Consider the following 19,099-nt stretch of genomic DNA (forward strand, 5'->3'; position numbering starts at 1 on the left):
CGAGTTAATCACTTTATTAAAAGCTGCTACTTTTTTAATTCTGTAATATCAATTTGAATTACCTCCATCACTGAACTTTTTTGAAACGGTGTTCAGGGCTGAATGTTTGGAGGACAATAAAAGCTTGTTTTGCTAAGTGCATGCTGTTTTTTTGTTTTCATTAAAGGACAGCAACAAGTGTTTCTGAGAACACCTCAAGGACAATAAAACGTGTCCAAGAAGATAATCAACACATCATTTTATTGAATTGTATAAAACTATATCGGTACATCACAACCATAAATACAATAAAGATCAATAAATACAAATATTAAAGTCTTTTAAATAGTGTGAATAAATACTCAGTGAATGAATGAATGTTACATCCAGTTTACAAAAAAATACCACATAACACGTTTATGATGAACAGGATTGAACCATTCAGATAAATATAGGCACGGAGCTCAGAAAATCCTCAACAAGTTTTCAAAGTGAAGTGTAAACCAAGTTCAACATGTTGAGCTCTTTCTTCACCTCCTGTTGATCTCAATACAACTGTCAAACTCTTCAACACTTGCTGTGTGCTGTCCTTATTTTAAGTCAAAGTTTCCCCCCAGCTCTCATTTCTGTGTTTACTCGTCTCGTAACCACTGAACTCTCAGCACACTACTTGAGAAGCATGTGGAGGAATTTAGTGTGGAAGCGAGAGCTGGAGTCCATCAGGATACACAGGGACTGGGAAGCCTGGTCATCGAGGTGATTCCCTGAGGGCAGATGATGGAGTCAGTGACATCAAGGGTGCCCACACACCAGACAATTTTAAGTGAGATTTAGGCCTGACTTGCCCCCCACACAAGAGAGTCCAGCTGCAGACCTGACTCTGAGCAGACTCTCTTCAAGGCTACCGTCAGAAGGAAGTGACGTCAGGATGTTAACTTAATAAAGCAAAAACATAAAAACCACTGCATTAATTTTTCAACAAGTTAACAATTAGATAAATATAAAACTGGTCAATGGATCTGGATATCTCTGGACATAATTAAACGAAAATAAGTAAAATGAACTTCCTCCCTGAACCGTCACTTCCCCCTGATAGTGAAAGAGTGGAGCCCCCAAGAGAGGGGGTCTGCCGGACCCTTCTTGCCTTGCCACTGCCAGTGATTAAAAAACATTTTTACTAAAAAAAAGATGAATAAATAAAGATCATTTTGACTGGCTCTGAAAGCCTACAACTTAGTTTAAATTCAGAAATGATGGGATCTGATGTGGGAGCATCCATCAGGCAATCCCTTTTCAATTCTCGTATGATAATATGAGGAAGGGACTGACGTGCTGAGTAACAAGAAAAGCAAGTTTGTAGCTAAGTTTAAGGATGTACAGAAGATAAAATGTAAATTCCATCAGGAATTTTGATCTCCTAACAAGAGAAATCCATTTTTTTTTTCAAATTATTCCTGAAGTTTCACATGAGTAAAGTGTCTAACAATGTCATAAATGCTGAACGCATGTGTCTCCTAGCATGATCAGAGGCAACTGAGAGGGTGGAAAAACTGGCAAGACACATCCCCTCGAGCTGAAAAATTTCTTAGTGAAAACTCAGGAGTTGCCATCTGCCCACTGAGCCATCACATGTAACGCATGTCCTTTTTCTCCCACAATCTCTATTTTGCTCAAACTTGGCACACCTTACCTGCAACAGAAAACTCATAAAACTCCCTCATGACAACAGAAAACATGTCCTCCAGCTGCTGGATGAAGCGGAACTTCTCTTGAGGCGTGCTGAAGACCTTTAGGATCTGCAGCACCAACTGCACCACCCAGGACATGTGATAGCCGTCCTTCTCACACACCTGCAAATGGCACCATACAGAGCAGAGAAGGTGTGTCATTATTGTAAGTACTTCAAATAACCTAGAAGTTAACAAACATGAACACTGTGAGCTAAGCACAGTCAATGTAATCGGTCCCATTTAAACAAAGACAATATATTAAACAGAGCACCTTCACTTTACATCGTCCCTCTGTTACTCCCTTTCAGCTTTACATGCTTTACGGCTCAAAACAAACCCTGTTTCTCTCTCACCATTGTTAAAAAATATTATTTGGGAAAGCATAATATCGCCTTCTTGCAGATTTAAAGGTTAAAACATTTGTTGTTGTTTTTTATAAAAGCTGCTTTGACTTGGACTGGGGTCGGTTTAGTTCAGTTGTTGGAGCGAGGAACCTTGTATAAAGACACTTTCTACCTCATCACACTGGGTGTTGGACCGATTCATAGAACCAGCACTAATTGGTAGATGTCCTCCCCTACCCACTCCCCACATTTCCTGTTCCCCAAGCTGGCCTCTCAATTAAAGGTAATAAGATCTGAAATGATCAGTGAAAACCCCGAGCCTACCTCACCAAAGAGTCAGGAATCATGTATATCAGTATTCATACCAGTACGATGTTCACGAGAAGTCTTGAGATCTCGAGGAGTCGTCCACTGACGGCCTTGCTTGCCAGGACAGTGTAGCAGAGACTACTGCCACACAGCACCAAGAGACGAGCCACGTTCTCCTCGTGCCATGGCTGAGGGATTGCTGAGGATGAGTTCACAAAAAACAATCAGTGAGTGCATCTTTAGTCTTTGTTTCTCAGCTTCTCAACACATGGTGGACCTGTAAACCAAGAGGTTCCCATCTAAAGTGTCTGTGAAATTTTAAAAACTGAAAACCACTTGAGTTTCATACCAGTGAGCTCCTCCAAGATTGCTAGTACTGAAGTCTGGGTCTGGCCTTTGGAGTCTTTTGAGCCGGAGAGCAGGAGGATGGCTCTGGCAAGGTCCCACAGTCTGGTGTGAGGAACCCCCCCCTCAACCAGAACCTGCCATCCTAAAGGGCCTACGTGGGGGAAATTATCTGAAATAACTAACCACATTATACAAGCGTACACAACATTCATCTTTAATGCAAACTTAAAAAGACATAAGATACCCTGACACTGTACATTTCAATCATGTATCCATAACAAAAAGTCAAGGAATTAAAGATCAACCAGAGCCAGGATGACTGAGGCCGAGGTAGAAAATCATTCACTGTGCTGCAAACTAACCACTAAAGCTCATTGATGCTGGATTATAGTTTCTAAAGGAAGTGATGGGAAGTTTTTTTTTTTTTTAAGTAGATGTAAAATAATCCCTATTCACAACCTAATCTGATTATAACATCTTAAATGTCATATTCTTTGCTGATAGAGTAGTCATTCTGGGTGTCACAGATACCAAATGACATCATTTTTATCATGTCTGTTGTACAAACACAAAGGGCCTGATCTACTCACACGGTGAGCACTAAACTCACGGGTTTACAACCTGTGGCTCTGGAGCCACAATGGGCTCCTTAGCCCTTCTGTAGTGGCCCCCTCTGGCCTTGACTAAAAAAATCATTAAAGCGAATAAAGGTTATTTCTTCATTCAATTCTTATTGATCTTTTTTTTCTTTATTTTGTTTCAGTTACCTTGGTGTTCAAGGAGAGACTGTTTTATTATCTGTTTAAAAAAAAAAAAAGTTTAAAAAATGTGTCAACTAAAAAATGCATAATGATATGTTGCTAGAAATTTGCAAACAACAAAGATGTAACGCTGAAAGACATTTCCAGAGCATTTGTTACAAAGTGCCAAACTGAAGAGAAACAAAATAGATATGTTTTGGAACTGCTACAGACAAATGGGATTAAATTAACATCTTACAGCCCTGACATAAAGAAGGTCACACAGCACATTTAAATGGACTTCAACATATATTCCTTATTTTATGTTTAAGTTTTATGAAAATGCTAAGCTGTGGCTGTATGTGTTGAGTTTTTTAAACTAAAGTGACTAGTTTTTCATTTACTTTTTTAAAACTAATATAGAAAAGGAATTCAAAAAGGCCTGCATAGTTTAATGTTAAATTAATCTCAAAGTCGGCCTAAACATGCAGACTACACTTCTGTTTTGGGTTTCCTTTTGTTAAAACAGGTAAACATAGACAAAGGATAAAACTTTACAAGCCGTGTTAACGTTTTGCGGCTCCAGACTACTTTTCCTACATGGCAGACATGGGAAAATGGCTCTTTTGATAGTAAAGGTTTCAGACCTCTGGCTTGACTGCATGTGCAAACTCAGAAATTGCACATGCTATCAGTTGGCATGCTGCAGGTGATCGACTTAGGCTGTGTGCTCAATTGATAACCACTCTGGTTAAATGTGGATTTAGCGCGTGCTTCCTGCTGTCACAGTGGACAGTTTGGGGGAGCAGAGTGGCTGCTAGGGTTGCACAATATACCGATACGGATAAAGTATCGATTATCCCTGTTTTCAAAAAGTAAACAATACCACGTGTTTTGAGTATCAATACCCCAAGGCATTTTTTTCGTCTAAATCAGAGACATTTTGACTCAGGCAACTTGTGAGTCTGCAGCCACCCAGCTGGGTCCTCTCTCCTCTCTGAGGAATGGGCGGAGACTTGCTCTCTTTCCAAAGTCTGTGGCTGTTTTCGAATTCGCATACTATACTAGCAGTGCCTACTGATTCGACCAAAATGTAGTATGCAGTATGCAGTATGCAGCATGCGAACAAATGTCAGAGTTGTAGTATGAGAAAAACACCCGGATGACGTACTGAATCGGGAAAAATCCACATTGTGCATCGGACCAGTCTGCTTCGCATACTGTTACCCACAATGCAACGCGCCTGGTCCCATATCAGAAGTGAAAATGGCAGAGGGCGGAGCAACAACAACCGGAGTAGCAGAGGAATATAAATATAAGAGCCATTTCTTTTTTATCTTTAAATCCTCATCATCTCCAACACTAAAAGTACACATCAAACGCTCTCTTTGGCCATATATTTGCAGATAAGTTACACGTGGTTCATTTATTTTGTACATTTTCAATAAAGTTTTTTTGGGAAAAAAAGTCAGCCGTAGCCAACTTCCGTTTTCTTCGAACTGAAAACCAGCGTAGCATACTACAAAAATTAACCCAACTGAACAGTCATACTACATACTGCTTATGAAAGTAGTATGTAGTAGGCAGTGCCTACTACATACTGCTTTCATAAGCAGTATGTAGTAGGCAAATTCGAAAACAGCCTGTGTGTTGTTGTGAAGTTGGACAGTGAGCCTGTATTAGTTTCACGTGTCAACGTTTGGTCGTTTTCAGTCCAACAAACTTGTTAACGTGCATCTTAATTATCCGATCTCACCCTTACTAGCTCACAGTTTGATTTCTTAAGCTGCATGCAAACGTACAGAAGGAGTTACAGACATGGGTTCAAGTTCCAGCGCTCCTGTGAACCGGCCACAGCTTGGCGAAAAAGCCGGTAAACAGAGCAAAATTTGTCAAGCCAACAGTCAGGGTGGCTTCGTAAGCTAATATACGTTTTAAAGCCTGTCTATAAAGCTTACTATCGACACACGGAGGTAACTCTACAAACATAATGAAGCACCTCACCATTCAGCATCCTCTCCTTCTTAAAGAGCAAGAGTGACAGATTCAAATGACGAGCCCAAACACAAAAGTCAAACGACAGTTACTTTGTGACAGCTAACTAGTTCACCACGACTTGTAGTTGATATGACAAATAGTCAGCATCATAAACACATGAGCTGCATGGAGCACACGCAGCCCTGAGTCACAGAGCTGTGTGGTGTTGGCACATTGTAAATAAGTGACAAGTAGTTTTCTAACGTTAATGATGCTAGAAACCTACAAGAGACACTTAAGTGTTGCATCTGTGAAAGAGCTTAAATAACACAGGTACACTTTTTTTAAAGTGAAAAAGGTGCTTTTCAGTGTCTCAACACACACAGTGTGAGCTAAACTACAGTGTGTTGAGCATGAAAACAATAGATGGCTGTTAACAGGGTTATTTTACCTGCTCATTTCTGTACAACAATTAATATTTTCTGGTTCTCTATTTAGTTGAATTATTCTTGAGAATAATAAATGATTTCAGGTTCCCTCCAGGAATTGATTCTGCATGTAATCTATAAAACTCTGTGTATGTGTGTGTGTGTGTGTGTGTGTGCTGGGGGGGTGGAAATATTTTTACATTTACAAATCTCCCCTCACCCCACAGACACACAAACAGATGTCAGAAAACTCACTTGAGGCAGCCATCTCTTCAAGCTGCTTATTCTATTAATTTTCTGATGTTTTAGGTTTTGCCGTGGTTTCGATTAAGTATCGGTATCAATTTTTTTTAGGCAGGTATTGTATCCAATCATAATTTTGGTATCATGACAACACTGGTGGCTGTAAAGGAAAAATGGAGTTTAAAGCCATGGAGGTGGAGAAATTAGACCTATGGGTCACAGGCTACTGCACAGGAGGTGAAAGCTGTGTCTAATGTGAGGTGCGCCCTCCACACACTAAGGCCACTCGTGCGAGGCAGCTGCTCAGTGCTGTGTCTAGGCTGACAATGACCATCAGTGGTCTGGCAACAGTCAGGAGGTCATTCAGTGGCAGTGATCCTTCAACTGAGCTGCTAGCGAATAAAGAGGGACGTTCATCTCCTGCGCTGCCCAGAGAGCGCAGGAGATGAACCTTCATTACGCACGGGTGGAGACAGGCTCAGCCGGCAAAAACACAGAGCCTCAATTAAAGTTTTTTTTTTTGAGGGAAAGAAAAAAAAAAGACACGCAGTTTATAGCATCATTATAATATTCTCTTAAATCATTATCTGTGGTTTTCTGTCCTTTGGGGGCTGTTAGAGCACAGTTTTGCTTATTTCAAAACATGCCACAATATTTGAGTACTAATTTTTCCTGCATGTGGCCACTCATCATTTTCCATCATGCAGCAGCTAAAAATGGCATTGTTGGATTGACAACATGTCTACTATTTTCATTTCTGACAGCCCGAATATGTTGATACGCACACGGAAGATTTTCTCTCTCCCTCGTCTGTGATTGTTTGTGTGTAACATCGTATCAGTTTGCACATGCCTTTCAAGGGTGCAAAATATAGATGCAAAAACAGAAACCATTTCAGCGTTGATCAATCATTTTGCAGGTGCTAAATTATTAGACTTGCATGTTCTCCTCCCAGAATTTTGTGCGTTTTGATCATCTGCATAACATGAAGGCACACTAAATGGATTGAGCGTGCTATTTTGCTCATATGGCCAGTGCGATCCTCAGTGTACCTGATTAGTAAATTAGCTTTGTGCAGGCTATCAAGTTTGCACATGTTTTTAAACACACAAATCTTGGGTAGATCAGGCCCTAGTTCCACTACTTGATGTGCATAGAGGCTGTCTCACCTTCAGGCAGCAGAGGTCCGTAGAGGATAAACAGCAGATGTGCCTGGCTGAACAAAGGCCAGGGCTTTAGCAGCTGCATTAGCCAAAACTGACAATCTGGTTGGTTAGGCCAAGGGTCCAGGAGAACCTGGCGGCAGAAAAGACGGAGCTGCAGCTCCTGGTACCACCTCACTCCTACATGCAGACCAAAAGAATGAAGAAGACGGCATGATGCATTTTATGATTTCTATAAGGCTGCTAGGTCATAAAAAGACAGTCTTGCATCTCTACTCTGCAGTTCCATTTGCTCACTCTCCGAAGCATGAAACAGAAATATTTTAAGTCCTCCTACTACATGTACTTCATCTTGCAACTCATTCTGTTTTACTGTCTTGTGGGTTTTTTTTTTAATATAAAGAGTAACATTTACTCATCCGAGCACTAAATGAAATACCTGGTTTCTCGTTGATGGCCAACACTATCTTCTGCAGCAGATTAGTGTTCTCGCACAGAAATTTGAACACTCTGTGGCACTCTAACTCATCCCACCCTGCAATCAGAGTCTATTCAACAGAAAGTAAGTCAGTGTTACTGAACAGAGAAAATACTCAAAATTTACTGACATTTTTAAGTAATAGGTCATGCAGGTGACAAATCATTTATAAAAAAAAAAAAAAATTCTACCTAAGGTGAGTTTATTACTACCAAAGCTTCCCAGCTTCACAAAAAAGGTTATGGTTATGAATGCAGGACCATCTCTTGTTCATATTTTATCTGAACATATTATTGTGTTTCCACATCAATTTTTAATACAATTACATTTTTTTGTCCCCACCTGCAGGAAGACCCCGTAGCAGGAGAAACCGGTGCAGAACTGTGCTAAACACTGCTCCAACATGAGGCAGGGGACCTGAAAGAAATCAGTGGGTTATTTATTCTGACTCATCATTGGCATGGATTAAATTACCTGCATGGGACGAGATGGAACAAGTTGTGCTCAGGTGAATCTCAACAAATAAAGACACTATATAAAAGTGCTGTTTCACATCGGCTATGTAGGAAAGCAATTTGGGGTAGGAAATCAGAAAGTTCTGTGTATTCAATCCTATTTCGATTGCTCTCAGGAAATTTCCAAATAAATTTGACAGATTTTCTGATTTTCATAACCATACTCATCAAAATTCAAAGTCGACCTTTTTAAAATGAATTCTTGAAAAACAGAAATGCTCCTTTACGTAAACCACTATATTTTTACTACTGCTCCTTAGAATTAGCACACTGAGAGCACTTTTGCATCTCACAAAAAACACGAAAAAGTCAAAACATTTTTTTTTCATATTTGACTGAGTCATTTGTTTGGAACAATACTACTTTGATAAAGCAGAGAAAATATGACCATACTTCGTAGAATCACACTCTTGCCTGTTTCCTCCACTTTTTCTTACCTCTGAAAACTTGTTGAAGATGAGCTTCAACCTTTCGTTTGTTGGTACCAACAGGGTACATCTCTTGAACAACAAACCTTTGGAATTGAAGACACATTATAATAAAAGGTGTGTTATCAGTATATGGCATATCTGGGATTGTGTGACACTACAGTCCTTGGAAAGGCTTTCAGCAGAACACTGAGTATTGATCAACAGGTTGTTGGTAGTTAATTTTCTAAATACTGCAATGCACACAATGTAAAAAAAAAATAATTTAAAGAAAAGAAAAACAGTATACTGTAAATGAGCATTGTCACTTGCCTAGGTCTCTGTAATGTCTGATAGAGGATTTCCGCTCTAGGCTGGTGGAGTAGTGAAAGTTTTGAATGATCATTTTGTTCTTCCAGGCTGCAGTAGAGATGTAGTCCAAAATGTATCTTGTCATGTCTTTGGAAACCATGCTGAACACGCTCAACTCCAACACTGACAAACAGACAGGCAAAAAATGTTTAGTGCACAAATTTCTGTGTATAACTCTGTGTATACAACAATATGCAGGGAAATATTAAGGGACCAGGACTTTCTGAACTAATTTTGTCATGTTTTGTTCGCATCCTGTAGAAAAATGTAAAAATTTCATGTAACAAAAAGAACATATTTAAGTTAAAACCTTGAGTAATTTAACTTATGTATGCAAAGTACTATTCCTCAGTAATTTTCCAGGTAATTGACTTCCTGGAGCGTTACCTACCTGACAGTTTATCCAGTATCATGTCGAACACCTCGGACGGGAGCCTGTGAAAGAAGCTAGCGGTGGTGTTGTGCCTGCTGCGGGTCACGATGGTTCTGGGTGGACAGCGGCGGAAATGACTGTTCTTGTGATGTTGAGACTTCGGTGTGAAGACCTTTCTCGAAGTTCGTCGTGTCATTATTTATACTGAAAAGTCAAAAGTTTTTAAATGTTAGAAACTATCAGACTTTACGAATCCAACATGTACATTAAATTGATATACCTAAGACACCAAGCTAGCATAAGGAAAACAATGCTTTAGCTTTAAACTGAACTCCTGGTGAGATTAATCATGTACATAGAGCTTTTTCTACAAACCTTCAGGTTCACGTATACGCAGGGTGACACAAACGGAGATTAAAACGACTGATGAACTCACCTCAGACTCCTTTACTTCTCTCCAAACTTTTACTTTTTTATGTAGAGACACACAGAACCTGTCTGCTGTAAATACGCAATCATATGTGGGTTAGCTAGCTAACTTTTATGTCAGACAACGGCGCGAAATACAGAACTCTCCCTGAAAGACCAAAGAGTGTTTCTATAATTTAAGGTAAAAGAAAACGGGGGGACAAAAGTGCTTTTTTGCTTCATATTCTGTTTGTTTGCAAAGTATAAGGTGTGCTAAATTCATTAATTGGCAAGCTTAAGCATGAATTCTTGAATATTTAAGTAATGAACAAAAAAAGGGTCATTATTTCGACAGCTGTATTATGGACAAAAGTTGTGACTATCTTTTCAACATAAATCCATATTATATTGAATTTAGAGTTACTTAACATTTCTATGGAAGACTACGCTCCCTAGAAATGTCCCTTATCATTTACATCACAGTTTAAGGCAAGGCAAGGCAAGTTTATTTGTAGAGCACAATTCATACACAAGGCAATTCAAAGTGCTTTTACAGCTAACAAAATAAATCACAGTAGGCAAAATAAAATCATTGCATAAAATCACATCATAAAACATTAAAAATGATGAATTAAATTAAAAGAGGAGAGTTTAACCAAAATTTAAAAGAGTTGTGCCACATAAATCACAGTTGACAACACATGGTAACACACTTGACATTTTCACCATTTTTTGGCCCTTGTGCTAACTGCAGACTTTAAACATGCCACCACCTGACATCAATTTACATTTTGGTCTTTCTATAGTAAGAACACTAGAAAATTTCTCAAACATAAAGTCAATTATTTTATCCAAACCAATTATTTAAATGTTTTTTCAAAAAACTTAGTCATTTTTTAATGATTATTCTAAACAAATAATGTTCAAATTAATGCACGCAAACATGTTTTATAGTGTGAGTTTTGAAGAGCAAACTTGACATTTGAGAAATCAGACAACTGCAAATTCTAATATGTGATTTGCATTTTTTGTTAATTAAATAAGGAAACCTGTTAACTTTCTGTATTCAATAAGAGGAAAATATCACCCAAATAACCCACTGTAAATTGGTCATTGCTTGAAATTAATATTAAGTATTTTTTTTAAGTATACCCATTGAACTTAAATGTACACCTAATTATAGTAATACTCCTAAATCTGTTAAAAAAAAAAAAAAGAGACAAATGTAAATTAAGATAAAGTTCTAGGTACGTGGGAACCTTCCCAAGGGATTAATACAGTTCTTATCTATCTATCTATCTATCTATCTATCTATCTATCTATCTATCTATCTATCTATCTATCTATCTACAGTGTGTTTAAATCAAAGTGATTCATAGGTCAATTCAAGAACAGTGAGTTTTTAGGCCCAGAATGAACAAATTACACATTTATTTTCCACTGAAATAAAGCAGAGTTTCTCACATAAAGCTATAGAGGTTTTCTCTCACACATTTTTGTGATAGTCCCTTATTTCAGAACTATATTTGGGGAAGTTTTATGTACCAGAATGACCAAAAGTCATCAATCTGCATTTTTCCCTTGAAAGTATGTTATTGGTACAAAGAAGACAAAATAAGACCTTTACATCACACTTCCCCATCTCGACAGGAAAGCAAACCCGTGTTCAGCTGCTAATCACAGGATTATTCTGCTAAGGCTATTTAGGGGTTACACATTGGAGTAGCGTCTCCCACAGGCAGACCTTGGAGAGGATCATCTCTTTACTATAGAGCTTATACAGAGAGCCGAAGAGTATACAAGGCACCGAAAGAAAGGACCGGTGAAAAAAGCAACATTAACCATACATCATGGTACGTCATGGGACAGGGAGAGAGGGGAGCTGCAAAGGAAGTAGACCTCGAAGGAACCAAGAGACCACCTGGTTTACAGTGCAGTAAGTACCACAAACAATAAGCAGAACCTAAAGAACCACATTACAACCAGGTACAGCTGGCTGTCAACTAACAATTATTAACAAGTTGTTTTTGATTTATAAGGACGTGAATATGTCATTGATTTACTTTCTTTCTTAAACTATATTGTCTGTCATTGATCATCAGATTTCAAAACAAAAAAAGCTGAACTACTGAGACGAACACAGCACCACCAGTGAGGACATCGGACATCTCTTCTGTCTGTGTCAGTGTTTGCCAGTGCATCTCTGCTCCAGGGTCCACATCTGGTGCTGGTCTTGATTATCAGTCTGCGACAAACCAAAGATCAGGATATGGTAACTTGGATATTTCACACTGACCAGTAACAAGTTGGACTATCCTACATCATGCAGCGTGTCTGTGAAGTCAGCAAAAGACCAAAGAGAGCTCATCAGCTTGGTAAAAGGACAACAACCTATTCTGTCCGGAAGCAATCCATCTGACATCTGCGGCCAAACGATGACCATGGAAAAATAGTCTGACCGTAATCTATATGGTGAGTATTGAAATATATGAAGTTTTTGTGTTTTGTTTTGTTTTGTTTTGCTTTACCAGTATTGAGAACATGAGAGTTTGAGCCATGTAGTTTAAATGCAAAGAAAGCAAATGATGGGAGGGAAATACGGTTGGGGAATTGATGGTGCTTGTTGGCAGATTTGTGAGTTAACAACATCTCTTTGTTCCTTTTGCTTACTTGTTATTCCACCAGTATAGTAAGTCATTAAGTAAACACAATGAGTCTTGTATCTCTGCTGTTTTAGGAGGCCCTGCCAGTGCCAGGTCTTCTGCTGAACTGTCAGGCTCTAAAGATGCTTCTGTTCTTTCAGGAAACCAGAACAGCTGATCTGCATGTGGTCTGCTTCTTCAGTTTCATTCTGTCATTTTTTTTGCAAAGTTAAAAAGGCAGCTCTGCTTTCAAAACAGTTTCAGTCAACTCATTTCATTTTAAGAATTGAAAGCTAATTATGCAAGATTTTGTTTACCAGCCGAACGTTTTGTGAAAGAACAAAAGTAAATGCTTAACTTTTGCGTGGCCTTGCGCTCCCCTGGCAGTTGTGGCATTTCCTTGAGTTGTTTTTTGATTTGTGAATACAAATATAGAACCAGGTATCAAATGACCTCAGGCCGGTGGACAAATTGGTAACAATATAGTCAAGCAAATCGTTGCATCAAAAGTCACTTTCATGTAATTGAGTGCCCATCAGCTGGAAATGCTCTGTCATCAGGTCTCTACCAACCCCCTCCCCCAAACATCCTGCAGAGCTGTGAGAAATGTTCAAAGTTAGTGGTTTATAACAGCACTCTCAGCTTGGGTGGTTTCTGTAAATGTTTAATTTTCTCCCTCTCCGTTCCTGAGGGGTGTTGGAGAGCTTAACAAATGCTGCTGTGCTTTGCCCTCCAGAGGAGAGTGTTAAACAGGTGAAGCTGAACACTGCTCTCATTAGTTACAGATGCAGTCACCTGCCACTCACAAGAGACTGATGCCAGAAAACTGAAAGTTTCTGCAGCTATTTCTGCCTGTACTCTGGAGACACTTAGGGAATGGCTCAGAAACTGTGACTGGATGTGAGCTCGGTGGATTTAATCCTACTGCTGGGGACCATGCAGACAACAGGAAGAATCCAGACACATCTGCAGCCTGGGGGACTGAAGCTGGGTTTTACAAAGTGATTCTTTTGTAAGAGGCAGTGTTATCTCCATAAACTGATTTACTACATGAGATCTGTAATCCATCTGCCTGCTTGGTGAGAAATGTGCCGTCGGACAACACAACAAGTGTGCTGTTATTATTACACTTTTGCTTCCAAGTGTGTGCTTAACTTGCATGGGTAACAAATGAACTTCTTTACTTTGCAGATAGAGCGTCTGTTGGATTGAAGGCGCCATGGCCAGCATGGCAGTGCAGCTTCTTGGCTTCTTCTTGGGCCTGCTGGGGTTTGGAGGAACTTTAGTGGCGACTGTGCTGCCTCAGTGGCGCAGCACAGCCTATGTGGGCTCCAACATCATCACAGCTACAGGCTTCATGAAAGGCCTTTGGATGGAGTGTGTATGGCACAGCACTGGCATTTATCAGTGTGAGATGTACAGATCTCTGCTGGCGCTGCCACAAGACCTGCAGGTACTTCATACTCACTGTTAAACCTTAAGATGCCTTAATGAAGAATTTAAATCATTTGACATTTTGTGGTCCATATAATTCAGACATATTTCTTATTTCATAATACCATGAGCTTTTTTGGGCTAATTTTCTTATGAAGGCTTTTAGTTTTAGTGAAAAGCAATAATAAAGTGCATTATCCAGATGAAAATACAGAGTTTGGGCCATGTAGTGAGTTTGGGGTATGAATTAAAAGTGAAATCCTTGTTAATTTTTGCCCAAATAAATGATTTTATTTATTAATTCAACCTTTATTTAACCAGGTACATCACTCATTGTGACCACTGACACTGACTTACTCTTACATCGAGATGATAGATCTCTGCACCTTTCATGGAACTCCATCGTAACTTAATCGTGCCTTACCTGACCTACTTTTTTTTCAGTGTGGGGAAGTGCATGTAAAATTTCCATCCAGCAAATCTTCATTTAAAAAAAAAAAAAGCAATAAGAATTATAAACAGAAGTCCATACATAGCGACCAAACCCACTATTTGCCGAGTTAAAGTTGCTGAACTTAATGATATAATAGATTTCAACATGTAGCATATTATGTACAAAGCTCATAAAAAGCTCCTATTATCAAAAATTCAGTGCAGATTCTTTAAAAGGCAAAGCACTTATAATTTAAAGGGTGGAATATTTGAAAAACCAAGATTCAGAACCACACACTTAAGGAGCGCAGTATTACAGTTGAAGGTATCGAACAACCTGGACGGAGGCACTAAAGAAATCAAATCACACAATATCTTCAAAAAAAAAAAACACACATCAAAACCAGTATATTAAACAAATATAAGAGTTTTAACCTTGCAAAATAAAGATTTTTTTTTTCCAGTTTTTATTTGTTGGTGGAAAATTGTACACTTTGCTAGTTGTTTTTCTGTAAGAAAGACTAAATGGAAAGTTAAAGGCATGCTGCCTGACACTGTTTTTGTTTGTCTTCCAATAACATGTTTATGCAACATTTTGTAAGTGAAGGGGCAGATACAACAAGACTCTTTCTGCTCCTTTTTATGTGTTTGAGATTAACTATTTTTATATTGTACACTTTTTTTCATGTCAACATGAATAAAATAAAAAAACAGCTCAACTAAACTAAACCAAACGAGGATGACCAGGCCAAGAGGGCAGCAATGATAGAGCCATGAACTTGTTTTCCTACTTTGCAGCCATACCTTACAGCAAATAGCACTAATTTAGTGACCACTTGGTGGTAAACTGTTACTTGTGATGCACTGTGAGATGGTTTGATCCACAGTTTATAATAACTCACACAAACAGGGATCTCACGAAAGGATAACCTCCACTTTAGAGTGGTTTAAGATGGTGACTTGTGTGCATTGTGTCCTTTAGTTATTATGAACGAGTGTCCACTAAAGTAAAGTCTATGTCTGTTTTCCAACGTCAGGCTGCCCGGGCCCTCATGGTGCTCTCCTGTATCACCTCAGTCCTGGCGTCTCTGGTTTCAGCGATGGGGATGAAGTGCACCAGATTCGCCCGTGACTCATTGATCAAGTCTCCTCTGGCGCTAAGTGGCGGGGTTTGTTTCCTCTGTGCTGGCCTGCTCTGCCTGGTCACCGTGTCCTGGACCACCAATGACGTCATCATGGAGTTCTACAACCCTTTCCTTTCCAACGGGATGAAGTATGAGATTGGTTTGGCCGTGTACCTCGGCTACGCCTCAGCCTGCCTCAGCCTGAGCGGAGGACTGGTGCTCTGCTGGAGCAGCTGTGGCGCCAGGTCACCAAGTCCCCTTCATGTGCAAAGGCATCGACCATCATCATCACCTCCTCCTCCTCCTTCTCCTTTCAACAACAGTTATCCCCCTGCTCCACCATACAAGCCCCCTGAGGCCCTAAAGGACAACCGTGCCCCTTCCCTTGGCTCCCTCTCTAGCAATGGCTACCGGCTCAACAACTACGTCTGAGGCAGGGTAAACACTAACAAAGTAACTCAGATGAAGCTGGAACAAAAAGCAATACCTCCAAACCCAAGACTCAGAAATCATGACCTGATGTGAGGTCATTGGAAAAGTCCACACAGCACTTTTTATGTGACTGTCAGTGTTTGTGCTGCTGTGAACCCAACAGACCAGTGGGGGGCAACCTTTGACTGCAAATAGCCACAGAATACATTTGGTCAGAGTCCACAGCCTGTCCTATACACACACACACACACACACACATGCACACACAGCAGTGGCCAAAACTGTAAGACCTCTTGTCATGTTTAAGAGGTTCCAGTTGTTTGTTTGTTGAATGAGTCATTGAAATAACCATTGATCAAGAATGAATGAATGAATGAATGAATGAAATACATATAAAGTCACAATTGTGCTCTCTGTGTTAGGCTCTGTATACCATAGAGCCATCGTAAGGGGGGGTCACTCCCTTCTGAAGAAAAAAAAATGTTGAAATGAAGGACCGGACCCCTCAAGCTTAGACCTCAACCCAATCCAGACAATTTCAAGGGTTTGAAAATAAACTGTTTTCAAAGGAGAACCTTTGGACTGAGTTACAGAAGATGTGAAAAGACATCAGTGTTGAAGTTCTCTGGAAGTATATCCACACCGTGCCAGAAATATGGACATATCAAACATCTAAGTGAAATGTGGATACACACAGTGGGAACCATTTCATCAGACATTTGTTCTGCTCAGAGCAACCATCTCCAAAGAATTTTTTTTTTAAGTGAATATTTACAGATTTGTCAGGTGTTCTAACAATTTTGCCACCCTCATATATACATGCAACTCACGTGTTTTCAATAAACAATCATGAAACAAATGTGAATGTCATTTTGTTTTTACTTCAGCCTGGAGATTAGTTCTTGTTAAATTCATGTTATCTGCTTTGACTAGTTTTAGCCAAGACCTACTGATGGTGAGACATGTTAAGTCTCTTTGCTCAAATGTTTGTTGATAATTTGACTACCCCAAAAATTGATCATTTGTACCCTAAAAGGTGATCATTTTTAAGGTAGTCATAATAAAGCAATAATCACATTATTTTGATTAAAATTTTAACTCATTTAACTCAACTGCTGTGCAAAATGACTCAAAATCCCGGAAATGTCTCTGCCAACGCTTTTTGGGCAGTTTTTCTAAGCAGATTTTATTCGTTCATTCATTTTCTGAGACTTTCTGAGCCTATCCCAGCCGTCATTGGGCGAGAGGCAGGGTACACCCTGGACTGGTCACCAGTCAATCACAGGGCTGACACAGAGACAGACAATCATTCACTCACACACACTCACACTTAGGGACAATTTAGAGTGACCAATTAACCTGGTGAGCATGTGTTTGGACTGTGGGAGGAAGCCAGAGGGCCCGGAGAGAGCCCATGCATGCACGGGGAGAACATGCATACTCCACACAGAAAGGCCCACTGGCCCAGATTGGAATCAAATCGGTGACCTTCTTGCTGGGAGGCTGCAGCGCTAACCGTTGCTCCACCATGCAGCCCTCTAAGTAGATTTGAGTTAAATGAATAAATGAATAAATAGTCAACCAACATTAAGTATTATTCACACTTAGCTGGAAGGATTTTTCTTTTTTACCTCTGGGACTCAGTAAGTTTACCTTGGACAAATTGGTGCAATTGCAAAGTGGATTTTTAACAAACTCAAGACCCGTTAATATCGCAGAGGACACAGTTTTTACCAAGATTTATAAGTTACCCCTCAAGATGTTTTGTAGAAAGACAAAGTTTTTTTTTTGTTTTTGTTTTTTTGTCAACATGACTGTTAAAAGTGTTAAATACAAACATTAAGTGCAAAAATATTTCCTCCTCTGAAACAACATTAACATCCACAGCAACCTTGTGATTAATCTGACTCAGGATTTGAACCATTTGGCAGCACTACTCAAAACACAGGTCAATTGTAGTGTTTTGATCGACAGATTGTATCTATAGACTTCATTAAGCCCAAGGGAAAATGTGTGAGTCATCATGATTAATCACAGAACAGACATGTGATTACCTTGATTATTATTTTTTTAATTGGCAGCAGTAATTTTACATCACATACCTTGCGGTAGTTTTGAATATCATACTTCTCAGTGCTACTTTTAGTCCAGTTCCACTCTATGCAGAGCAGAAGACATTATGTCCCAAATCTTTTAAACTATCGGACCACATGGGGGCGACAAAGGTCTATCAAATGAAACAAAATAGCTCAAGCAAGAATTTCCACTGGTTCAGAGTAAGACAGTACCCTGGAATCTTTTCTTTCTGGGGTTTTGTGACTGCTACCATCTGAAACATTGGACCTGTTTTTGTGCTCATTTGCCATAAACCCTTCCAATTAGAGCTGCCCTCTGCCTGGCAGCCTGTCAACAACAACAACAACAACACCAACAAAAGTGAGAGGGAGAGGAAGTAAATTAGAGGATGTGTCACAATTCAGGCAAGTACTTTTATTCCAAGCAGTGGTACTCGTCTGCACCCTTATTTAAATCAAGTAGACTAATCTGTGAAGCCAAAGAAATGAAGTCCATTTAATGTGAAATGTATTAATGTAAACGCTTGTTGGGTACGGAAATCGTAGGAGCTCTTCCAAAAGACAAAAGGATGTAAAAATAGAAATGTCCAATCAATGAGACAGATTTATTAAATTAAACCTCAATGAGGAACTTTTTTTATATATATATATATTTTTTTAGCAAAATACAAATTAAGCCGAAAAATAAAATCCACATGATTCATTTTAGTTAAACAAAAAATGAAACCATAGGTGCATGATGACATTTCAGGTGAAATTTGAAAAGGCTGAAGTTTCTGTGTCTGAGCTTACTTTTTCCATTTCAGCACCATGGACAGCGCCTCACTGCTCCACGGATTTCCACGGATAATATTGTGTCAGTAGCGGGGAATCCTGTTAATTGGCCTGCAGATCCTGGTAGACCCTTAATGACCTCATGCATTCCTAGAAAAACACATCACTAAAATAATAATTTACAGGAGTAACTAACACGTGTTGGATGGCTTGATGTTAAAGTGCGTCAAAAAAAAAAGAGAGAGATGCAAGTTTGAGACGGTTTGTAAAGTAATAATAATGATTTTAAAAAGATACTAGTCCTTTACAAGACTTCGGACCCGACGTCACAGCCAGCGTCTGCCACGGTTCCATCACGGAGCGGCCGGAGAG

The 19,099-nt window shown here is 39.4% G+C and overlaps 2 protein-coding genes across 2 annotated transcripts; one reads left to right on the forward strand and one right to left on the reverse strand.

Moving 5' to 3' along the window:
- Positions 1-645: 645 nt before the first annotated feature.
- LOC141808682 (F-box only protein 47-like) lies at positions 646-9,602 on the reverse strand. The gene is made up of 10 exons (XM_074695357.1): positions 9,425-9,602; positions 8,995-9,156; positions 8,692-8,768; positions 8,082-8,156; positions 7,701-7,809; positions 7,268-7,441; positions 2,712-2,861; positions 2,419-2,561; positions 1,670-1,829; positions 646-743 (listed from the first exon to the last, which is right to left on the reverse strand). The coding sequence occupies exons 1-10, from the start codon at positions 9,600-9,602 to the stop codon at positions 646-648; spliced, it is 1,326 nt and encodes a 441-aa protein (XP_074551458.1).
- Positions 9,603-11,604: 2,002 nt separating this feature from the next.
- LOC141808537 (claudin-14-like) lies at positions 11,605-16,657 on the forward strand. The gene is made up of 4 exons (XM_074695184.1): positions 11,605-11,750; positions 11,917-12,286; positions 13,648-13,909; positions 15,360-16,657. The coding sequence occupies exons 3-4, from the start codon at positions 13,676-13,678 to the stop codon at positions 15,876-15,878; spliced, it is 753 nt and encodes a 250-aa protein (XP_074551285.1). The 5' UTR covers positions 11,605-11,750; positions 11,917-12,286; positions 13,648-13,675; the 3' UTR covers positions 15,879-16,657.
- Positions 16,658-19,099: the final 2,442 nt, after the last annotated feature.

The sequence above is a fragment of the Halichoeres trimaculatus genome, unplaced genomic scaffold (genome assembly GCF_033239565.1).
Source record: "Halichoeres trimaculatus isolate MK-OKI-2021-1 unplaced genomic scaffold, fHalTri1.1 fHalTri1_scaffold_19, whole genome shotgun sequence".
Lineage (NCBI taxonomy): Eukaryota > Metazoa > Chordata > Actinopteri > Labriformes > Labridae > Halichoeres > Halichoeres trimaculatus.